Here is a 20810-nt window from a genome sequence, read left to right on the forward strand (position 1 = left end):
TCCCGGGCGCGCATGCTCATAGAAGATGGCGGCCATGAAGGTTCTGCGGAGGGTCTGTGGAGTCTCCGGGCCCTCCTGGGCGGCTAGGGTGAGCGCGGGGGTGGCGCCGCGAACGGGGAAGGGTCTTAGCGGAGCCTCCCCGTCCAGGGCCGCCCTGGAGTCTCTGGCTGGCGGGCAGGCCGGCTGGAAACATCACCCAGGCGTGTTGTGGGGCTGTGGAACTCCCTGTCACGGGGTCTGGTGGTGATGCCCTTTCCCTCTCCCACGACCACTCAGGCTGGGTGTCTGTGGAATTCCCTGCCACAGGGTGTGGGGATGGCACCTGGCCTGGGTACCTTTAAAGGGTGGTTGGACAGGGAGTCTATGGAACTCCTTGCCACAGGTATGGGGCTGGATGGAGTGGGTGGAGGAACACCCTCTCCCTCTCCAACCACCAGGGGATGCCCACTCAGGCTGGGTGTCTTTTGAACTCCTTGCCACATGATCTGGTGGCAGTTAGAGTGGGTGGAGGATGTTCTTCTCCCTCTCGCACAGCACTGAACCAGGGGACCACCACTGAAATTCAGCCTTGGGAGAGTCAGGTCAGGGAAAAGAAAGTGTTTCTTTACTCAGCGTGTGGTTGGTCTGTGGAACTCCTTGCCACAGGGTGGCATCTGGCCCGGCTTCCTTTAAAAGTGGATTGGCAGGGAGTCTGTGGAACTCCTTGCCGCAGGATGTTGTGATGCTATCTGGCCTGGATGCATTTAAAGGGGAATTGGACAAATTTCTGTAGGAAAAGTCTATTACAGATTACAAGCCATGATGGGTATGTGCACCTTCTGGGTTTTAGAAGAGGGAGCTCAGAATGTCAGATGCAGGGGAGGCCACCAGGATGCAGGACTCCTGTTACTTTGGGTGCTTCCTGAGGCATCCTATGTGTGGACTAGATGGGCCCTGGGCCTGATCCAGGGGGCTCTTCTTATACTTTCTTATGTTCATGATCCTGACCCTGTTAGGCTCCTGCGATGCAAGGCGAAGTTGCCCTCTTACTCAGGCTAGTGATCTTTTGAGAGCCAGGGTGGTGTTGTGGTTTGGGAGGTGGACTCAGGCCTGGAAGATCCAGGTTCAAATTCCCCCTCAGCCACAAAGCTTCCTGGGTGACCTTGGGCAAGTCACTTTCTCTCAGCCTCACCTACCTCACAGGGTTGTTGTGAGGACAAAATGAGGGGAGCAGTCGTGTACACTGCCCTGAGCTCTGGAGGAAGGGCGATATAAAAATGTAATAAATAAATAATAGCCCCAAACTGCCAGCTGTGTCATGTAAAGTCTTCATATTGGAGTTTGAACCTGAGCTATTCTCCTTGGGGGAAAAACATACACACACTCAGAAAGGTGTTAAGTGTTGTCAGAAAGGTGTTAAGTGTAATAGAGCAACCCTCCTTTCGCCTTCATTTGCTGCTAACCCTCCACTTAGAGGAATTTGAGAGAAAAACTTCTAAGCCCTGAAGATGATACTTCTAGAGTACCTGAGATGTGTAGACGCTGGGGACAGATAACAGCAGGATTGCTGTCTCTTTTTACATTTCTGCATTTGTATAAGGTGTTTCTACCCAAACAATGCTCACCTGTTCAAAAACTCAGAAGATGAACTTTTAAAAGCGCCATAGTTAAAAATGTCATGAAGTTGAGCAGTTGTGTCTTGTATGAGCTTCCCAGCAGTATTCAGAAGATTGTGGTCAGAGATGGAGTGCTATATTAGCTGTTCAGCCCTTGCAGTTTTTCTCACTTCTGTGTTACCTGTGTTACTCCTGATAGTTATGCCTGGATGTGATTACATCTTGCATCTCAAACTAACCATATGAATATGATAGATATGAATTTCCCCCCAGTTCCCATTCTGTTCCCTGTTTCTCTTTTCAGTTGATAATCTGTGGAACTCCTGCTCCTGGAGGACCAAGTAACCCTCTTGCTATTTGGGAGGCAGGAGGTCTTTTTTGGGCAGATGTTCTCAGTTATATTAATCTTCTCTGCTTAGTTGGCTTGTTTTCCCTGGCTGTCTTTTTATTTGAGATGACTGAATGTTTGAAATTGTTATAATAATTGAATTAATTATTTTTTGTGATTTGTCTTGGGGGCACTTTTAGGGATTGAAAGATTAGATTGAAATTTCTGAATAAACGTACTTTCTCTTTCCAGGGTCTGGCTACAATCATTCCCAAGGTTTCCCAAGTGGATAATTCTTCAGGTTTCTTGGGCAATGTACCACACCGTCAGCACCCTGGCATCCTCCATCTCAAAACTGTCAAGCTTCCGCCTGAGCTGGTACAGATAGCTCATTTTCTAGTGACCCGTGAGTAAAGCCCACAGAAGGTGGCACAATGGAATTGGGGAGGAATGAAAATTATGGCAGTGGGGTTTTGAATCCTTCCATGAGAGATGGTGGCTCTTTAGCAGTGCTGGGAAGGAAGGGCCACTTATGTGGGCACAGTAGGAGCTGGAGGGTGCCAGCTAAACTCTTCAGACTCTTCTGTATTCTCTCCTCCCCCATGTTGTTGCAAGCTCTTGTAATTTGGCCCCTTGCTGAAAGGATGCTTGTGCAGGATTTGTGAATGCAGAGAGGAGTACAATCTCATGCTTTTCTGTGAAGCCTTGGACTTAGTGATTTTCAACTTTTTTTTGACTCTGGCACACTGACAAGGTTAAAATTGTCAAGGCCACACTATCAGTTTTTTGACAGTGAACAAGGCATACCATGCTGTTGGTGGAGGGCTCACATCCCCCAATAGTCCTATTAATAAATGACCCTCCCCCAAACTCTCATGGCACACCAGCAGACCATTTGCAGCACACCAGTGTGCCATGGCACAGTGGTTGAAAATGTCTACTTTGACTTAACCTTTACTAAGCTTAAGCTCATGTTATCTGCATTTGTGCCTGCCTCTCTTGTCTCCTTTTCTTTCTCTGTCCTCTTCAGTCCCTCTGTTGTTGCCTCCTTTCTGTAATAAACTCCTGACCTCAGGGCATGATTCCGTATTTTGCTGCAAGTGTTCTGTAAAGCAGTATGTGCATTGATTTTCTAATAAGATAGCAAAACCTGTTGGACCAGCAAGAGGGAACCTTTGTGATGTGTCCATCTTGATTCATCTTTCCTTAGAATCCTCCATGCGTGACCTGGAGAAACAGACCAAGGCCCTCACCAACTACCTGTGGAGTCGCAAACGCCCTCTGGAGACAATGGACCTACGCAGGAAGGCCCTGGAAGTGGAGCAGAAGCTGAGGGAGGAGGCAATCCTTGCCCATCCAAAAGGTGAGTGCCAGTTTGGGAGTAACCGAAGAGGGTGGCAGTCTCTGCTAGTGGAGAGTAAACGATACAATCCAGCTGGCAATGGTGGCATTGGTTTTCAGGAGAGCTGCAAAGTTTATTTGATTTAATATCATGGCTGACTGAAAGGTGTCCCTAACTAATTGGGTAGCAGATGTATCTTTTAATACTGTTTTTAATTGTGCCTGCTATGGCACAAATGTGAACAATCTAAAAGGCGGGGTGAATGGGTTTGGCCTAGAACTTTCGCATGGCTAAAAACAAATGAAATTAAATTGCTCAAAAAAACTCAAATGATTAATCAAGTAATTCCTAAAATCAGGCCTAGTTTTCAGGGCATTTTCAGTAGCAGGGTGTGCCAGCTAGAATTCCCCCTTACTTCTGAGCCTCCTTCTCTCCTGAGGGCCCACTTCTTGCCCCATGCCACTTGGAAACAGTGAGAATTTATCTTCCCTGCTTTCCAGTGTATCCTTATCCCAATGCAAGGGGAAGGTCTGATTCTTTCTGTTTCTGTGATCACTGTGATCACCAGATCATTGTGAGAGCAGGGTTCTTCATTTTCCTTGAATTGGGCTCAGAGTAAAGCTATAAAGCTATCTTTAAAAAGGGAAAGAGGGGGGACCCGGGAAACTATAGGCCGGTCAGCCTAACATCCATACCGGGTAAGATGGTGGAATGCCTCATCAAAGATAGGATCTCAAAACACATAGATGAACAGGCCTTGCTGAGGGAGAATCAGCATGGCTTCTGTAAGGGTAAGTCTTGCCTCACGAACCTTATAGAATTCTTTGAAAAGGTCAACAGGCATGTGGATGTGGGACAACCCGTAGACATTGTATATCTGGACTTTCAGAAGGCGTTCGACATGGTCCCTCACCAAAGGCTACTGAAAAAACTCCACAGTCAGGGAATTAGAGGACAGGTCCTCTCGTGGATTGAGAACTGGTTGAAGGCCAGGAAAAAGAGAGTGGGTGTCAATGGGCAATTTTCACAACGGAGAGAGGTGAAAAGCGGTGTGCCCCAAGGATCTGTCCTGGGACCGGTGCTTTTCAACCTCTTCATAAATGACCTGGAGACAGGGTTGAGCAGTGAGGTTGCAAAGTTTGCGGACGACACCAAACTTTTCCGAGTGGTGAAGACCAGAAGTGATTGTGAGGAGCTCCAGAAGGATCTCTCCAGACTGGCAGAATGGGCAGCAAAATGGCAGATGCGCTTCAATGTCAGTAAGTGTAAAGTCATGCACATTGGGGCAAAAAATCAAAACTTTAGATATAGGCTGATGGGTTCTGAGCTGTCTGTGACAGATCAGGAGAGAGATCTTGGGGTGGTGATGGACAGGTCGATGAAAGTGTCGACCCAATGTGTGGCGGCAGTGAAGAAGGCGAATTCTATGCTTGGGATCATTAGGAAGGGTATTGAGAACAAAACAACTAATATTATAATGCCATTGTACAAATCTATGGTAAGGCCACACCTGGAGTATTGTGTCCAGTTCTGGTCGCTGCATCTCAAAAAAGACATAGTGGAAATGGAGAAGGTGCAAAAGAGAGCGACTAAAATGATTACGGGGCTGGGGCACCTTCCTTATGAGGAAAGGCTGTGGCGTTTGGGCCTCTTCAGCCTAGAAAAGAGACGCCTGAGGGGGGACATGATTGAGACATACAAAATTATGCAGGGGATGGACAGAGTAGATAGGGAGATGCTTTTTACACTCTCACATACTACCAGAACCAGGGGACATTCCCTAAAATTGAGTGTTGGGAGAGTTAGAACAGACAAAAGAAAATATTTCTTTACTCAGCGTGTGGTCGGTCTGTGGAACTCCTTGCCACAGGATGTGGTGATGGCATCTAGCCTAGACACCTTTAAAAGGGATTGGACAAGTTTCTGGAGGAAAAATCCATTACGGGGTACAAGCCATGAAGTGTATGTGCAACCTCCTGATTTTAGAAATGGGTTATGTCAGAATGCCAGATGCAAGGGAGGGCACCAGGGTGAGGTGTCTTGTTATCTGGTGTGCTCCCTGGGGCATTTGGTGGGTTGCTGTGAGATACAGGAAGCTGGACTAGATGGGCCTATGGCCTGATCCAGTGGGGCTGTTCTTATGTTCTCCAGGTGGGGGGAAAAGAAAATGAGTGAAATAAGTCTTCTGTCTCTTTCTTAAGATATTTCAAATGTTTCTGTGGAAAAATAGGAAATTCTGAGAGATACTTAAAAAGCTTCCTATGGAATATTTTCTCATATAATGATGAATGAAATGTTTTTTAAGGTAAGGCTTAAATATTGTTGCGTCTGGCCTTTATTATTTTAAAATCTTAATAATTATCTGTAGTATTGAGAAATTACAGTTCCTGTGAACTTCAGGTATGTACAACCCCTAAGTCTTCTGGCTTCAGATTCCTTCACCTCCTGCAGCAGAAACTGATCATGTCTGAAAATATGCGGTTTGGTCCTGAAGCTGAAAGCAGGTGTTGTATCTGCTGTCCCCCTCCAGAAAGCTAGAGCAGTTTGGAAGAGATTGTTTTGCTTGTGATGTAGGAACATAGGAAGCAGCCTTATACCGAGTCAGGCAATCAGTCTATCTAGCTCAGTAGTGTCAACGCTGATTGTCAGCAGCTCTCAAAGGTTTCAGACAGAATTGTTTGTCTTACTTTGAGATGCCGAGGATTGAACCTGGCAGTGTTCATACACATTGTGTATCACAACACATGCTTTTCCATTATGCTCCATCCTGCCCTTCATGTGTATCAGCAGCAACAATACAGGGAGCATAAACTGGTGTTGTGGATATTTGCATTGACTCTGGGTAATGTTGACATTGTCCAGGATTGGAGTGAGAACTGCGTTTAAGCCTGCGTTGGGGAAGGAACCTCTTTTCTACTTCCACCAATGTTAATGGTTTATGTTCTCCCCCCCCCCCCCCCAATTTCTACAAATGGCAAAAGGAAAGAAATTTAGGAGCTTTTGACTTTTGTGGCCTGCTTTCTGTGTATCTAATACTGGCTATATTGTAATCTACTGTTTGAGTAAAACGAAAGCAAATCTTATACACGTACCAAATACTCTTTAACGTGCCAAGTTACAATGCGTTTTGTGTTCTTAATAAAGTAAATTTAGGTTTGATAAATGTATATTTTAATGTTTTCCAAAATTTAAAGATTTTTTTTTTTCACTTTTGAAATTCCTGGAAACTTTAGTTTGGTTTTGGTCTAGTTCTGACCCATTTAGAAGTAGTGAGACATTCTTGTCATTTCCTTGGGTGTCTTAGCTTGGTGTGAGCTGCCCTTTCCAGAGAAAGGGGGTTGGGGTTTACAAAGGCAAGGATTCAGTTTGTATCCTCATGCTAGGCTCGGAGAGAGTATATCTTTAGGGCATGTCCCAGCCTGTCGCAAAGTTAGATGCTCATCCTTTCACCGCTATGGTTTTTTTATCGTCCTAACCCTTGGCTTAATAAGGCAGAGTAATAAGTCCATCCAAATTCTTTTCTGTCAGGTTCATTGACTCAGCTGGATGATTCCAAGGAGAAGAAGCTGCAGGTGAAGGTCTTGAATATCCTTCGTAAAACAACTTACCACTGGGAGTCACTGGAGTGAGTGTTCCTGGCAAAACCTAGAATGCAAGGGCCTTGTTCTCAGGGAAGGTTTGTCCCAAATAGATCATGCTTTCTTTAGATCAGGGGTGCCCAAACACCGACCTGGGGGCCATTTATGGCCCTTGGGGACCCCCCAATCTGGCCTTTGGGGAACCCCTAGACTCCAACGAGCCTCCAGCCCTCTGGAGACTTACTGGAGCCTGTGCTGGTTCAACATGACTCTTCTCAGCGGAAAGGCCAACTGTTGTCCTCTCGTGTGAGCTGTAGGCCGAGGGCTGCTTGCTGTTTCATGTCTGTGAAGCAGCAGTGGCAGCAAAAGAAAGGCTGGCCCTGCTTTCCGCAAGGTCTTTTATAGGCCTTGAGCTATCGCGAGACCTTCATTCATTCATATAAGTTCCATCTCTAATATATTCATTTATGTAAGCTTATTCAAATTTTAAATGTAAATTAATTATTTTTTCCCAGCCCCTAACACAATGTCGGAGAGATGATGTGGCCCTCCTGCCAAAAAGATTGGCCACCCCTGCTTTAGATCACTAAATGCAGATTAATCTGTAAAATATTTTTTACAGATCGCTTTTAATGATCCTCCTCCCCTTTCAGGTTATGTTCCACACCTTTTGTATACGCAGAAGCCACGTGGTTGGTTGTTAATGGATTAATCTACAGCAAAATATTGTGATCTTGCAAGTGGCCGTACAAGGATAATTCTCCACTGTAAAGAAAATCCATATGTACTGTACGCAGCCACAGTCTCTGCCATGGCCACTTCTCAGCCATGCAATCATTGTGATTTCGCCCATCATTTTCTTGCACTTGTGCAGGCTCTTTCTAAGAAACCCATAAAGACTATAACATAGTTTTCAAGGAAGATAAGTTTCTTTGAAGGTTGAATTACGACTTGGCAACACATTCTTTTCTCTAGTATAACAGAATGAAAAGTATTATTCAAGTGTCTGAGAAACAAGATTCTGTGTATACATAAATCTAGTAATGACAAGTCTTTGCCTGCAAGCAATCTAAATCAACAGGCAAAAGGGGAAGTGCCAAAGGCAGGTGGTGAAGGAAGAGCAGTAGTAAGTAAATATACAGTCAATTAAAGGAAGCTTTGAAGAAAAAGTACGTCTCGAGGCACTTCTGAAAGAATGCGGAGACTGGATCGTGCAGCTGACTGGAGGCAGCAAATTCCAAACATAAGGTGTCGAAGGAAATGGGTAAAATCAGGAGATGATACATGTATTTTTTGTCTTTGATTTGTCTAATGCATAGCAACAGCCTAGAAATACATGCAGCTTTTAACACAATTTACACACAAGCCTCCCAGTGGAATGCTCATGCCTAGTTTTTAAGGGTATCTTCCATTCATATGTATTGCCACTGATTTAGAAGACAGTGCCCTCTGCTGACTCAGTGGTTTGTTTCTTCTAGTTACACCGAAGAGCTCAGTTTTGTGTATATGGCAGCCAGAATGGATGGGGTGTTTGCAGCTGTATCACGAGCTTTTCATGAGGTGAGTCGTTCCTCCACCTTTTGGGATGCTTGTTCAGAATTAGTTATTAGGGGGTCATAATCCATTTGAAGCAACCTGTGTTAAGGTGGTAAGGGACCACATCTTTGTCTTTGCTGTGTATTTTTTTCAATGTCCGTCTATGCTTTGAATTGCTTCTGATTTATACTTTTTATGAATTCAGCAATGGGGCTAACATCACATTTAGATAGGAAGTCCCGGGCTATTTCTACTGAACCAAGACTTTCTTTGGTAGGCTTTTGGCAGATTAGAACTATCACAGCTGTGGCTACCTGGGATCTTAATGCTTCCTCAGCTTCATCTGACCTGAAACTCCTGTACCTGAGAAGCTGCTTCTCCCTTGATAAACCTATATTACCAGTTATGGTCATGTGATCATATCCTTGTATCATATGCCCCCTTGTGAAAATTTAGGACTGTCACATGTATTATTTTTTTTAAAACCATAATCTTAAGAGTTAGAATGACCTGCCTTTAGATAGCAGGAACCCCTTTTCTGATGTCTTCCCCAAGCCTGCATGACTCTTTGAATGAACAGTTACTTACAGCCCAATCCTATGCATATGCATGTCTACTCAGATGCAAGTCCCATTAGAGTCAATGGGGCTTACTCCCAGGAAAGTAAGGGATAGGATTGGGCTGTTAGTTGCTTACTTTTCGGTCGTGTTTTATAATTTTTGTTTGCTGTTTTCCTTTATTCAAGTATTTTTAAATATGCATAGCTTCCAAACTTGGAAGAATATCCTTTAGTTTGTTTATTTAAAACAGCAAATAGTGGCCTAGATTTTTCCAGAAGGAATTTTTTGTTCTCTTTTCAGATACAGAAGCGAGTTCCAGACTTCCAACCTTCCACCTTGTTGGATTTTGGCTCTGGGACAGGTACTGTCAGCTGGTAAGATGTCACACACGAGTTTCTTAAGGAAAGCAGCAATTATGGAAAAGTTCCTGGAAGTAGGAAGAAAACCATCTCTGGGACCCTGAGCTAAGGGGATCTTCCATCTCAGCAGCTCCACTGTTTGGTGATACACAGCTGAGTGACATCACATGTCTGTCTTTCCTCCCCTCCCCCCTCACAGGGCAGCGCACAGCATCTGGGGGAAGACTATGAATGAATATATGAACATCGACACCTCTGCTCCAATGTTGGCCTTGGCTGAGAGGCTGATGAAAGGTGAGAGCTCTGTGAGGCCCTTTGGGGATGAAGGAGAAGTGCTTGTTGACTGTCTGAATCTGATACCTGTGAACCTGATTATCTGTGATGAAACATGCTTTCTTCCCAGTTCATAAGGAGCATATTGGGGGCCAGTCTGCTTAGCCATAGAATTTCAAAGGGAAGGATCCATATCTGAAGGCCTGTTTTCACTGAAGTGGTACACTTGTATCTTGTCTTTACCAGACTACTTTAGCCTGACCTTTTCCTTGACCTACTAGTTTTCTATGTGGGAATTTCTTCCTATCTTGTGAGTTGTGCCACCTCTCCAAGTCTGAAATGGGATAGTCCAGAAGTAGCTTTGCTGCCAAAGCAACAGATATAGGCAAAAATGAACAGCATTTAAAAAGTCAGACCTTCTCAGATGTTCTATGTCTACTGTAGCACATGCAAAAACTCAGAAAAAGCTGGATTTTAATTTTGTCTCAGGATGTGAAACACATGATATGTCCCCCTTGTTGCAGCTGAGCAGGTCTGGGTCTGTTCAATGCCTGAATGGGAGACTATTGGGAGCCTCATTTAGGCTGCCTTGAGATCCACCATGGAGGAAATAGCAGTGTAATAAATAAAATCACTTGGTTCAGATCGAATTTAATCCAATTCTCAGTGCAACTTTATATTCTGACTGTTCTGTTTCTCATAATGGAACAAGGATCTTGGTAAGAGAAGTGATGCCCTATCCACCTCCCACTAGAAATCCTAGGATTTTTGCAAGCATTGTTTGTTGTACATTTCCAAGTTGATCTTCACATTCTTAATCACTACAAATCTCAACTTTTTTTTAAGGTTCCCTTCTTACCAGGTTGTGCCTAGTACTTGTAGAGAATTTTCAGCCACAACGCTACCTGACTGATTTTGTCCTCTTCCCACTCACTCATTTCTTTGAACTGTAGTTCCCAGTCTCACCTTCATAAAAACAACCCTTTGTATTCTGATTTCCAGACATTCCTTCTACCTGTTGGCTTCTCTTTCTCCCCAGGTATGTCTGAGAACCAGGAGCCCTGCTTCCCAGGAGTCTATTTCCGGCAGTTTCTCCCTGTCTCACCCAAGGTACAAAAGCAACTCTGCCTACCTCCCAGAGGCAGGTGCAGTAAGAGCAGTCTGGTTCCTGGGAGACCTTATCAACCACAACTTAAACTCCTGAGAATCCTGGTGATTCAGTTGACTTGGGTATCATTAATGTAACTCTTTTTCCAGTATTGGTCTCTGGCGCTTCACAAGGATGTCCCACTTGACCTAGTTAAATTTCACTTGTTAGTTTCTGTCTCTATTCCCTGCTTCATCTGGCTGAATCTGGTTCAGATCTAGGGGTGTTAGTGCTTCACTTGTTTTTTAGTCTTGGCATCTATACGACTTAACGTTAAAGCAATGTTTCTCTGGAAGGATCTAGCTTTGATGGGCATGGCAGCAGATAAGAGACATTAATCCACATTACTAATTTTTTTATTATCACTACTTTTTTTAAACCACTCACCCCTCAAGGAGTTTGGGATGACGTAAATGGGCCTCTTCTCTCCCACGCCCTTATCTTTGTAACAGCCCTGTAAAGTGATTTGTGGTCCAGTCTTATCCAGGCCTTATGCTACGAGTAGATCTCGTGATCCACTAACATAAAGCCTGCATTGCCTACATTTCTTTAGGCTGCTTCCTCTGGCATGAAGCCCAGGAGTCTGTGCATGGGCGATTCTGGCCTGCTGAACCTCTGTTGTTGCTAGTAAGTCAGTGGGTGGCGGTGGGTCATGTCAGGGAGTGGGCCAGTGGCAAGAAGGAGGTGAATCTCGATGGCATTGGCACATGCCAAATGCTACCCCTGTTTCTAACCCAGACCAGCCCCTGGTCCTAGAGTCTCCTTAGACTTAACACTAGTAGAAGAGCTGGCATAGGTCTGAGGAGACTCATTGGGTACCAGGCCTATGAAGAGGTAAGTGAAAAATGTCTTGCCTCTCCTGGGCTATTTGGTCCGCAGCTGGCCCATAGCATGCAGCTTGTGATTTGTTGGTAGTGGTAGGGCTTATAAGGGATAGGATTGGGCTGTGAGGCGGAGAAGTCAGGACTGTCCCCTGATCATACAGTGACATGTCCTAGTTAAACAGGAATTTGAACTCGGATCCAACGGGTCAAAGTCCAGCAGTTTGGCCCCTGCACCTTACTGGCTCTAAATAATACTTAAAAATGCCAAACTGCTTGTTTTGGGGCATTCTTTACTTTAAAAGGATAGTGTGGATGATGGAAAACAATAATAATCTCTCTTTTGCTGCAGGTGAAATTTGACCTTGTAGTGTCTGCTTTCTCCCTCAACGAACTCCCAGGTCAAGCTCAAAGAGTGGAGACGGTGCAGACTCTCTGGAGAAAGACAGATGGCTTCCTGGTAAGGAACGTCTGCAGCTTAACGGAGCTAACCTGTTAACTGCATCTGGGCATCCTCCAATTTGGCTTATGGACCTAGTCTAGTACGAAATGTCTCTTTTTTCCTTCACTCCCTCTCATTGTTTTGTTCCTAGGACTGCAAAAAGAACAGTACACACCCTGACAGCATTTCAGGGGATTTTGTGAACAGGGACAATTATCTACCCAGCTTAGCAGCCATGACTGTTTCCCTGCTGCTGCTCACAGCCTTGTTTTCCTATAGTTCTCCTCTGATATGATTCAGCTTCCACAAGTCTGGATGCTGCCCTTGCTGTTGTGGATGGCAAAGCTGGTGCCCCCTTCTGACAAGGGTTTGCTACCCTTGGAGATAGAGTCCTGGACTCCTCTGGCCTGGCTATGCTAGGCCCTTGCTTTCCTCCTTGGGGCAGCACAGGGAGGAGGTCCTTGGCTGCAGAGAAAGCCCTGGCTGGGCTTGGCGAAGGCTGCTGGACCACCTCTTCCAAAGGTGGCCTCTACCAGGGCGTGTGTGTGTGGAGGGGAGTGTGCAATATAGGTGATCATAATTAGATGCAATGGAGATCAGCTAACATTGTATATGGCAGGAAAGGGAGGGCAGGGAGGATTGCTGTTCCTCCTCTCTGACCTTGTGGTGGCACTACATAGGTACTCAAACATGGCTTCGTGTTGACAGCCTGTGTCAAATCGGGTCGCTTACCATCATTCTGGTAATATGTAAAAAAGAAAAAATGGGATAACACTTTCATGAAACATCTTTTTTGCCCTCTCCTTTACAGCCAGAAGTATTTCCTGTATAATATTTAGTTTTGCTGTACTATAAATGTATAATCCTTCCTTCCTAATCTCCCCCCTCCCAAAAATGTTTTTACTTGAAATAACTGGGTTACAGGTATTCAGTGAAACTAACCTGGGTAAATGTCAGTAGTGAAGTCAGCAAACCCTTGTGGCTGAAGTGGGGATGCGTAGAGCCCACCCCAGCTTAAAAGCTTTGCCTCAGCCAATTTCACTTGGATTCCACATGCCACAAAAGATACCTCTGGTTTTTGTGCTGCCTCCTTCTCTTTCAGGTTCTGATAGAGAATGGGACCAAGGAAGGCCATCAGATGCTCATGGAGGCCCGAGATGCAGTCTTGAAGGTGAGAAGTCTCAGCAGGTTCACAGCCTGCATAAGAGAATACATCAAGGCTGCAAAATGTGGAGGATGGTTTGAAAAAGGAGGAGAACACACCAGGTGTCCCATCAGCCTTCTCTTCCCAGACTGGTGAGAGGCTTCTTGCAGTCATGTGGGAGCTTCCCTTGAAGGCGTGTATATAATGAGAGAATTTGGGGTGTGTGTATTTACTTCCCTGTGGGCACTTCAGTTGAGTTTCATAAACATTAAATTAAAACCCCTGTTTCTGCTAATGATTGTAACTGCTCCAAATTACCACTTCTATTGATTTAGATACTCAGATATGATTTAATTAAGCAGAGAGAGGTGGTTTCCACCCACTCCAGATATCAGGAAGAATGTTTGGCTTCACCTTTAGTATGCACGCAAGATAGACTCCCCCAGAAGTTTTCTCCACCACTGTTTCCTTCAGTAGCTTGGGAAAAAAAGCTTGTGTTCTTGTTGTCCTTGGCTCCGCTTAAACCCTAATGTAAACATCTGGCACAGTGTTTCGTTCAAAGGTCACTCACTTCCTTGCCCAGAGGCCTCTACGTTAAGGGGTGGTAGTGGGAAAATGACACAAAGGGTAGCTGTAATGACTTCTTCTGTGTTTTCTCATGTGCAGGGCAAGGATAAAGTCATCCATGACTTTCGAGAACCTTACATATTTGCTCCGGTGAGTGTTGAACATTTCCTGAAGCTACAGTGGGTGGAAGGGGAAGCAGGACCCAGGCTTTCTTAGCCAGGGGGGTAGAACAAAGACTTGCTCCACCTTAGAGTGATGGGAACAGAAGAAAAACGAAGCGTCTGCCAGTTGTGAGATACCTGTTGCCGATGAAAGTTGTTTTATCTTTGGGAAGATGTGGGATGCTGGTATTGCTTCCCTGAACTGCGAGAACTCTGCCACAGTTTTGTTCTAATCAGTCTTTCTTCTCTTGCCATTCCTCTTTTTCATGGTCAGTGTCCACACCATTTGCCCTGCCCTCGTCTGTCACCCGAACGTCCACTACCGTGTAACTTCATCCAGACCTATTGCCCCCTGCCTTTCAGTTGGGTAAGTGCCCTGCCTGGTCTTGGACAGAGGCTGGAGCTGTTGCATGCTAATCCAACCATCAATGCTTGCATTTAAGTTCTGGGATTTTGAAGCAAGGTGTTTTAGAGCATGAGCTGAGCAGCCACGGATTGGGATGAATGGAAACCTCATTCACTGTAAGCCTTGTCTCTCTTATTTGTCATGTAATAGCAAAAGTGTCGCCTTGCCAGGTTTATCGCAATTCAAGGTAACGCATAAGAAGACAACTGAGCATTAACACTGTTTAATGTGGAGGAAATTGTGAGGGTTAAAGGATCAGCTTCTCATGAAGTTGCTGGGCTGATTTGTGAATGAGACGGGGGAGTCAGTAAATGAGGAACTAGAAGAAGAAAGTACTAAGATGTCTTTTTCCTCCCGCCTGTTTCTCCAGAATCCTCAACAGAAAGAGGAGAAATTCTCTTTCCTGATCCTGCGCCGAGGGCCTGGAGAGTCAAAGGAACCTTGGCCTCGCATCACCCAGCCTGTTCTTTGCCGACCTCGCCATGTTCATGTCCACCTGTGCTGCCCCGATGGCACCCTACAACATGCAGTTGTTACCCCTAAGAAACATGGCAGGTACTGACCATTATCCTCAAGAAGATGAAGAGGCCGTGGCTCTCTTTTATTCTTGTTGGGGGGGGGGGTAAAATCTGTAGGTGTGAAATCTGACTCATTAATAAAATTTGGGGATCTTGACCTGTCGTGTTTTCTATAGGGACTTTTACCGATGTGCCCGGAGCAGTCAGTGTGGAGACTGCCTGCCTGTTTTGAATCCAGACAGTGAGCCAGCCTTGGGCGAAGAGGACAGCCACATAGATAAAGAGCAGAGTTGACAGTCCTCTGTGCAGCCATCCTCCTTCCAGATAAACTGTATCTTCTCAAAGGCATCAGTGTCATCTGGGCACATTGGTACTTGACAGTGCTCCAGAATGGACTGGTTGACTGAACCAATTGGAGTTATCGAGGTTCCTGGATTGGAATACCCAGTGTCTTGAATTCCAGGGTTTAGCACTTGAGCCGTGTTGCATGGATAATGCCAAACATCTTGAAGCAGTCTGCTCCTTCCAAGCTGGTGTCAGTATAAATTGTACTTCACCTTCCCAGAGCAGTAGCTACATATTTGTGTAGCACAAGTAGCCTTTACCGATACAGTGTGACAGCTTATTGCCATGGGTGCGGTGGCAATCTATTCCCGTTCTAGGCCTCCTGAAGTTCTTAGAGCTAAACAGAAGCTCAAGTTAATGTATGTATTGTTGGGTCATACAATTTCAGGTATGGATTGGACACTGAATGCTTGAATTCACACACACACACCCCAATAAAATAGTGTCTGTGCATTGAAAATAGCCTGTGGTTTGGCAAAGTAGCCCAGAACCCTATATTTAATTCTGCGACTGTAGGGATAATTTTATACGAAGGAGAGTTTTAAGCATCTTGTTCTCCCCATGGTATGAAATGTCACAAACCAGCCATAGACACTTCATATAGATCTTGTGCTCATCTGTATGAGCTCTGAGATAGATCCCTGTTCAAAGAGACTGAGTTTACCTGCGAGTGTAATCTAGAAAGTCAGGAACAAACCACTGGAAGACCTAATGGAGTTTGGAATAAGTTGGAGTAGAGTGGGGAATGCCCTTTCTAAAACATGCTGGAGATAGCTTCCTGCAGATGAGTTTCTCCTCTTGCGCTGTATTTGGCAATCAGATTGGGAAAAATAGACCAAAGCATAGATGTGTTCTGCTTTCATTTGATACGTGTTTATGGGTGGTGTGCAAGTCTGAACTGGGTTACTAAATCTTTTGTTTTAGTCTAATGTGGAAAGGGCGTGATCTCGTGTGTGGGTTTCAATCTGAGCTCAGGAGTTGGGACAGAAAGTTGAGATGGAACTTGTGAGAGCCAGAATTTCCCAACTGAGCAAATCAATTTTGGGTGAAATTTTGCAGTTGGAAGCAGTGACACTTTTTAAAGAATATACTTGACCATTGCAAATGAAACAGATTTGTATTTCCCCCTCCCCCCCAGATTTCAGCAGCCACTCTACTTGGAAGTTGCTTGATGCAGCAAGGTTGGTGACACTAACTTACTCTCAGTCTGGGTGAAGGCTGGGCGGTAGAAAACACTACCCAGAAACTCTTTGTACACTCCTGTGAGCACCTTGGAGGAAAAACAGAATGGGAATGTGAAAATAAATAATTAAGAATGCTTATGGAATCTGCATTCCTTTCGGCATTCTGAAGTTATGCTTTCCAGGGTATGTTGTTCAGAGCATAACTGACCACTGAAGTCCTTTCAGACTTGTATTTTATGGAATGTATACTCAAAATAATAATGATCTGATTAGCCTGAGTGGGAGGGAGAAACTCTTAAGGTGTAGAAGTGTACTTCTACAGGAAAGAAAAGAATCTTCTTTCTAAAGAAGAAAAGAATCAGTAGTGAATCTGAGAAGCTGGCATTTGAAACGGTCTGGGGGAGCATCCTAAATGAGCTTTAAAATGTTCACTGTAATTAGCACTTTTCCACCCTTAAGACTGTGTCCATTTATCAAAATTCATCCTGTTGACACATGGAATTATAACTTTGCATGACTTCACGCTAGCGGGAAGAATGAAAGCAAATGTTCTAGGCATCTTTTTTATTTCCTCTTGTTAAATGTGTAGCCACACAATAAAATGCATCACAAATATGATGTTTTGCAATAGCAGGAACAAAAAATTGGAACAGTTAAATTTCAGGCATGAACCATTTAAAAGAGGGGTGAACAAACAAAAGAAATAAGCTGAAGCTCTCAGCCATGGAAACTGCTAATCCTATCAAGAAAGTGCACCTGCAAAGCCGCCTTTTAAATGCCCAAACTTAGGATTTTGTTGATTTGGAAAAGGGGGAGAGGGAGCAGCTCCAGCTAGAATCATTTTAAAAGAAAAGAAAAAAAAAACATATATAGCCTCTTGATGGAAATCAGCCTCAGACTTGGTTTCTTTGTTACAGTGTGAATGTGCATTGCACATACAGGTTCTGCTTCCATATCTGGATTCATGACCAGCAGTTTCAACTAACCACGAATTTTGAACCCGCAGGAGAGGCCAGACCTGAGCTTCTGTACATGACCAGAGATGTTCTATGGTTTCACCCGGGGGCCTTTCTGAGGCCCCCAGAGCTGCTAGATAGGCACTTCCAGCTTTTCCGAAAACTGGAAGTGTGTTTCTGAGGTCTGTAGAGGCCTCTGTGGGCCTTAGACCAGACCTCTGATTTGTTTGTCTGCGGCTTTTAGTGTCTGCAGAGGGTCTGGGAACAGATCCCCTGCTGATATCAAGGTTTGACTGTAGTTGGTTATTGATGTCCAGCATTCCTCCTGGAGAAAAAGTGGAGCTGAACCCAAGGGATGTGAGAGTGGTGGAAGAGGGAACTGGCTCATCTCTGCACTCCATGTAAATGCATATTAGAGCAGTAGACAAAGTGTGGAGTACCAAAGGGCTTTGGATTTCTTTTTTTTGGGGGGGGGGGAGAGGAAGTTGGCATTGGGGGTTTTTCTGCTGAACAATTCTTGTAAATTTCTTGGCTGGGATGGTGGTGGCTGGGAGATTTGATCAGTTTCAGCAGTGGAGTAATTAATGGAGTATAGCAATCTGGACCTGTTTTGTTTGCTCTCAATAAAACTGAAAGCTTGGCTATGTGAAAGGGAAGGCTCTTGGGTGTGACTCCCTCCAGCTTGTTGAACCAGTCCTGGGCATGATGGCAAAGGAGGCCAGGTTGGGTCATAGGTTAGCCAGCTGCAAAGCAGGATTTAATAATGTTGTGGGGTTTTTTTAATGAGGGCAAGGTGGGGTAGGGTTCCTCTTGAACTATGTGTTAATTATTATCTCAGACCCTAGCCATATCAGCTTCTGCATTGGTCCTGATCAAAGTGATATACCTCAGCTTTTTCAATCCTACCATATGTAGGGCATTTCCAGATTATGAGGGTTGTGTATTGGTGCAACATATGCTTCATTGTTGCTAATTTGTGGAGAATAAAAATATCTCTTTCCCATTATATTTTAGCATTTTACCACCATTTTTCCCCTGGCAAAGTGAAGTTTTTCAGTCTCTGCTAGCATGTCTTTAGTAGTCATGGATCATTCGCATGTCATTAGACACTTAGTACAGCATCAGGGAACGTGGTTGTCTTTTCATGGGTCTTCCTGAATGCAGCCTCAGACTTTCAGAGTGAATGATGTAACCCACCACCCACATGCCTGTCACTTTATGTAACCCTTTTGAAGCTTCAGAGGTAGAGCAAGTGCTGGATCGATGAAGTGTGGGAGCAATCATGAACTTTCTCCCAAGAGAAGCGGAGCATTTACCACCATTTAAATGAGATCAGGATTTAGCACAAGTTGGGGCTGGATCTGTGTATGAAAACAGCTCTCAAGAAAGCCACCCGCTATCTAATTCCACAGATCTTTTATTTGTGTAAAGCCTCCTTACCCCACCCTTCGTATTTATAAAGCTTAGCAGAGTGACTTGCAAAAAATCCCACTATGGGAAATCATTCAAGCAGAAAAAGGAAGGAACATATGCCTCATGTGCCTGTAGCTTTACTCCTCCTTATAGGGGAATTGATGCTTCTGGGGTCACCATGAAAGGGGAGGGGCACAGTTCGCATTTAAGGAGGCACAAACAGGTGGTGGTTGAATATGTGGTTTGCCTTGCTGAGTTTTTTTTCTTCGTGAAGGAGAATTCTGTGGCACTTCAAAGTGAGGTTCCCCCATTAAATGCAGCGCAATAGGTCAGCCTTCAAACCTTCTTTTTCCCCCACGATCCAGTGCACTGGCAGTGATGTCATCACCAGTTGCCATGGCCCTCCATGTGGTTGTAGCTGAGTGGCAGCAAGTGAAGGCGAGGGCAATGGCGGATGTCTGCGCACAAGACCCACTTTGGGGGGCGAGAGAGAATGGGGTGCACAGGAGAAAAAGGAAAAGAGCAGCAGATGAAGGCAGGATAAATTTCAAGGAGTAGAAAGTGAAAAGCTTGGTTGTTTTGAACTTTTATCCCAGTACTGGGCCTGGGCCCATACTTTGAAAAACACTGCAATATATAGTATGTCATCTGAATCAACTTAGGGTTTTCTGAACTCACAAAGTTGCTGTGAGAGAAAAGGGACGCGGAGAACCATGTACGTCACCTGAACTCCTTGGAGGTTGAAGCCACTGGAGTCATTCAACTACATCTAGTTCAAACCAAGTATTATGACTTAAATCTTTTGCCGATTGTGCATCTAAAAACACGAACTTGAATAAAGAGGAACAAATATGAGGAAATTACCATAATAGCAAGACCACTATCTCAATTGGAAACAACTGAGAAAGAATTGCAAATGTTAACAGATGAGTTGCAAAGCTTGTGAGCACTGAAAGCAATCCTGTGTTCCATTTTTGAGTTGCAAGCTTCAGTGCAAGCGGTTGACTTTGGGCAGCAAATATTCACATGCCTCTTTGGGTTGCTGTTTTCCTAGGGAAAACCCAGGTTGGATCATGCCAGTATGTCTTCCTTGTCTTGGGGAAGTCTGCCCTTTTACTATATTTAACTGCATGAAATGAGGAAGATACGGTTTCCATTGGAACCGAGTGTGTGAAAGTACTTTATCAGTGCTGCTAGGATTAGAGTAACTTGCATAGCTGCAGCTTTCTTTTTTGTCTGTCACGGGGGCCTGAATTCTGGATCTTAAGCAGTCATCAAGCCGATGTTACTGGTCTAAGCTTTCAGACAAGATTCCACAGCTAACCCAAACTGCAACATGTTTTTGTGTTTGTGAAGGAGGATTCTGTGGCACTACTTCTTCTTTTTAAAAGAACAATCTGGTGCAGCTGATGTGGTTGGGTGTTACACCATGACCCAAGGACAGTCTACAAGCTGGAGAAAAGTGAAGTCAAAGAACCAAACCTCTAGTAGATCAATGCAGATTCACATTTTTAACCAGCACTCTTATGCAGGAATTTGAGTCAGTTTGGTTTGACTGCTACAGCCTGGTGACCTTAAATGATTAGGAAAGTCCTGCTGTTTACTGACTAGCATTATGTAAATGCAGAAGGAAGGGAATGGAATGGGTTGGGACACCACAGAGGGAGGGAGGGAGACTTTCTTGTTTGGAGTATCGGGATTACTCACTGTCTGCTGAGAAGTGGTAAAGGAGAACCAGAGAGAGCAGAGATGGAAGCAAGCAAAAGAGGGTGGAACTTGATGAGCAGGAGATAGAAAAGACAAGGAAGCTAGGAAGGTGAAAGGAAAGAGATGTTTGAAAGGGATTGATGTTAGAAACGGAATGAGGAAGGTAGAAAGAGCATTGGCTGGGGATCAGAGGTGTGGAGGGAAGGAAGGAGGCTCTACATAACTAAAGGTGACAGAGGTGGGTGGGAGTTGATTCATCAGGTCACAACTGGGACATGCAGATGTTTTTGGCCTTGCCACTTCTGGCAATGTAGACATGGTGGGTCTCCAGATCTTTTCCCCACTGGTGTCTCCAAAGGGAGATTGCGTTGGACTGAGTGAATTCTGGTGGTTTAGCTTTGACTCTCCTAGTTGAGGCGAGTTCCTTC

At 44.7% G+C, this 20810-nt stretch overlaps 1 protein-coding gene across 3 annotated transcripts; it reads left to right on the plus strand.

The window, feature by feature from the left end:
- Nucleotides 1-26: 26 nt before the first annotated feature.
- On the plus strand, nucleotides 27-16921 carry METTL17 (methyltransferase like 17). Of its 3 annotated transcripts, XM_066631177.1 has the most exons (14): nucleotides 27-88; nucleotides 2176-2329; nucleotides 3134-3286; nucleotides 6794-6890; nucleotides 8322-8403; nucleotides 9240-9313; nucleotides 9498-9592; nucleotides 10611-10681; nucleotides 11892-11999; nucleotides 13084-13152; nucleotides 13792-13842; nucleotides 14128-14220; nucleotides 14630-14814; nucleotides 14954-16921. In XM_066631177.1, the coding sequence occupies exons 1-14, from the start codon at nucleotides 35-37 to the stop codon at nucleotides 15069-15071; spliced, it is 1404 nt and encodes a 467-aa protein (XP_066487274.1). In that variant the 5' UTR covers nucleotides 27-34; the 3' UTR covers nucleotides 15072-16921. The 3 variants fall into 3 exon arrangements, with proteins under 3 accessions (XP_066487274.1, XP_066487275.1, XP_066487276.1); XM_066631179.1 differs by lacking the exon at nucleotides 27-88 and having other exon boundaries at nucleotides 2231-2301; XM_066631178.1 differs by lacking the exons at nucleotides 6794-6890; nucleotides 9240-9313.
- Nucleotides 16922-20810: the final 3889 nt, after the last annotated feature.

The sequence above is a fragment of the Tiliqua scincoides genome, chromosome 5 (genome assembly GCF_035046505.1).
Source record: "Tiliqua scincoides isolate rTilSci1 chromosome 5, rTilSci1.hap2, whole genome shotgun sequence".
NCBI lineage: Eukaryota > Metazoa > Chordata > Lepidosauria > Squamata > Scincidae > Tiliqua > Tiliqua scincoides.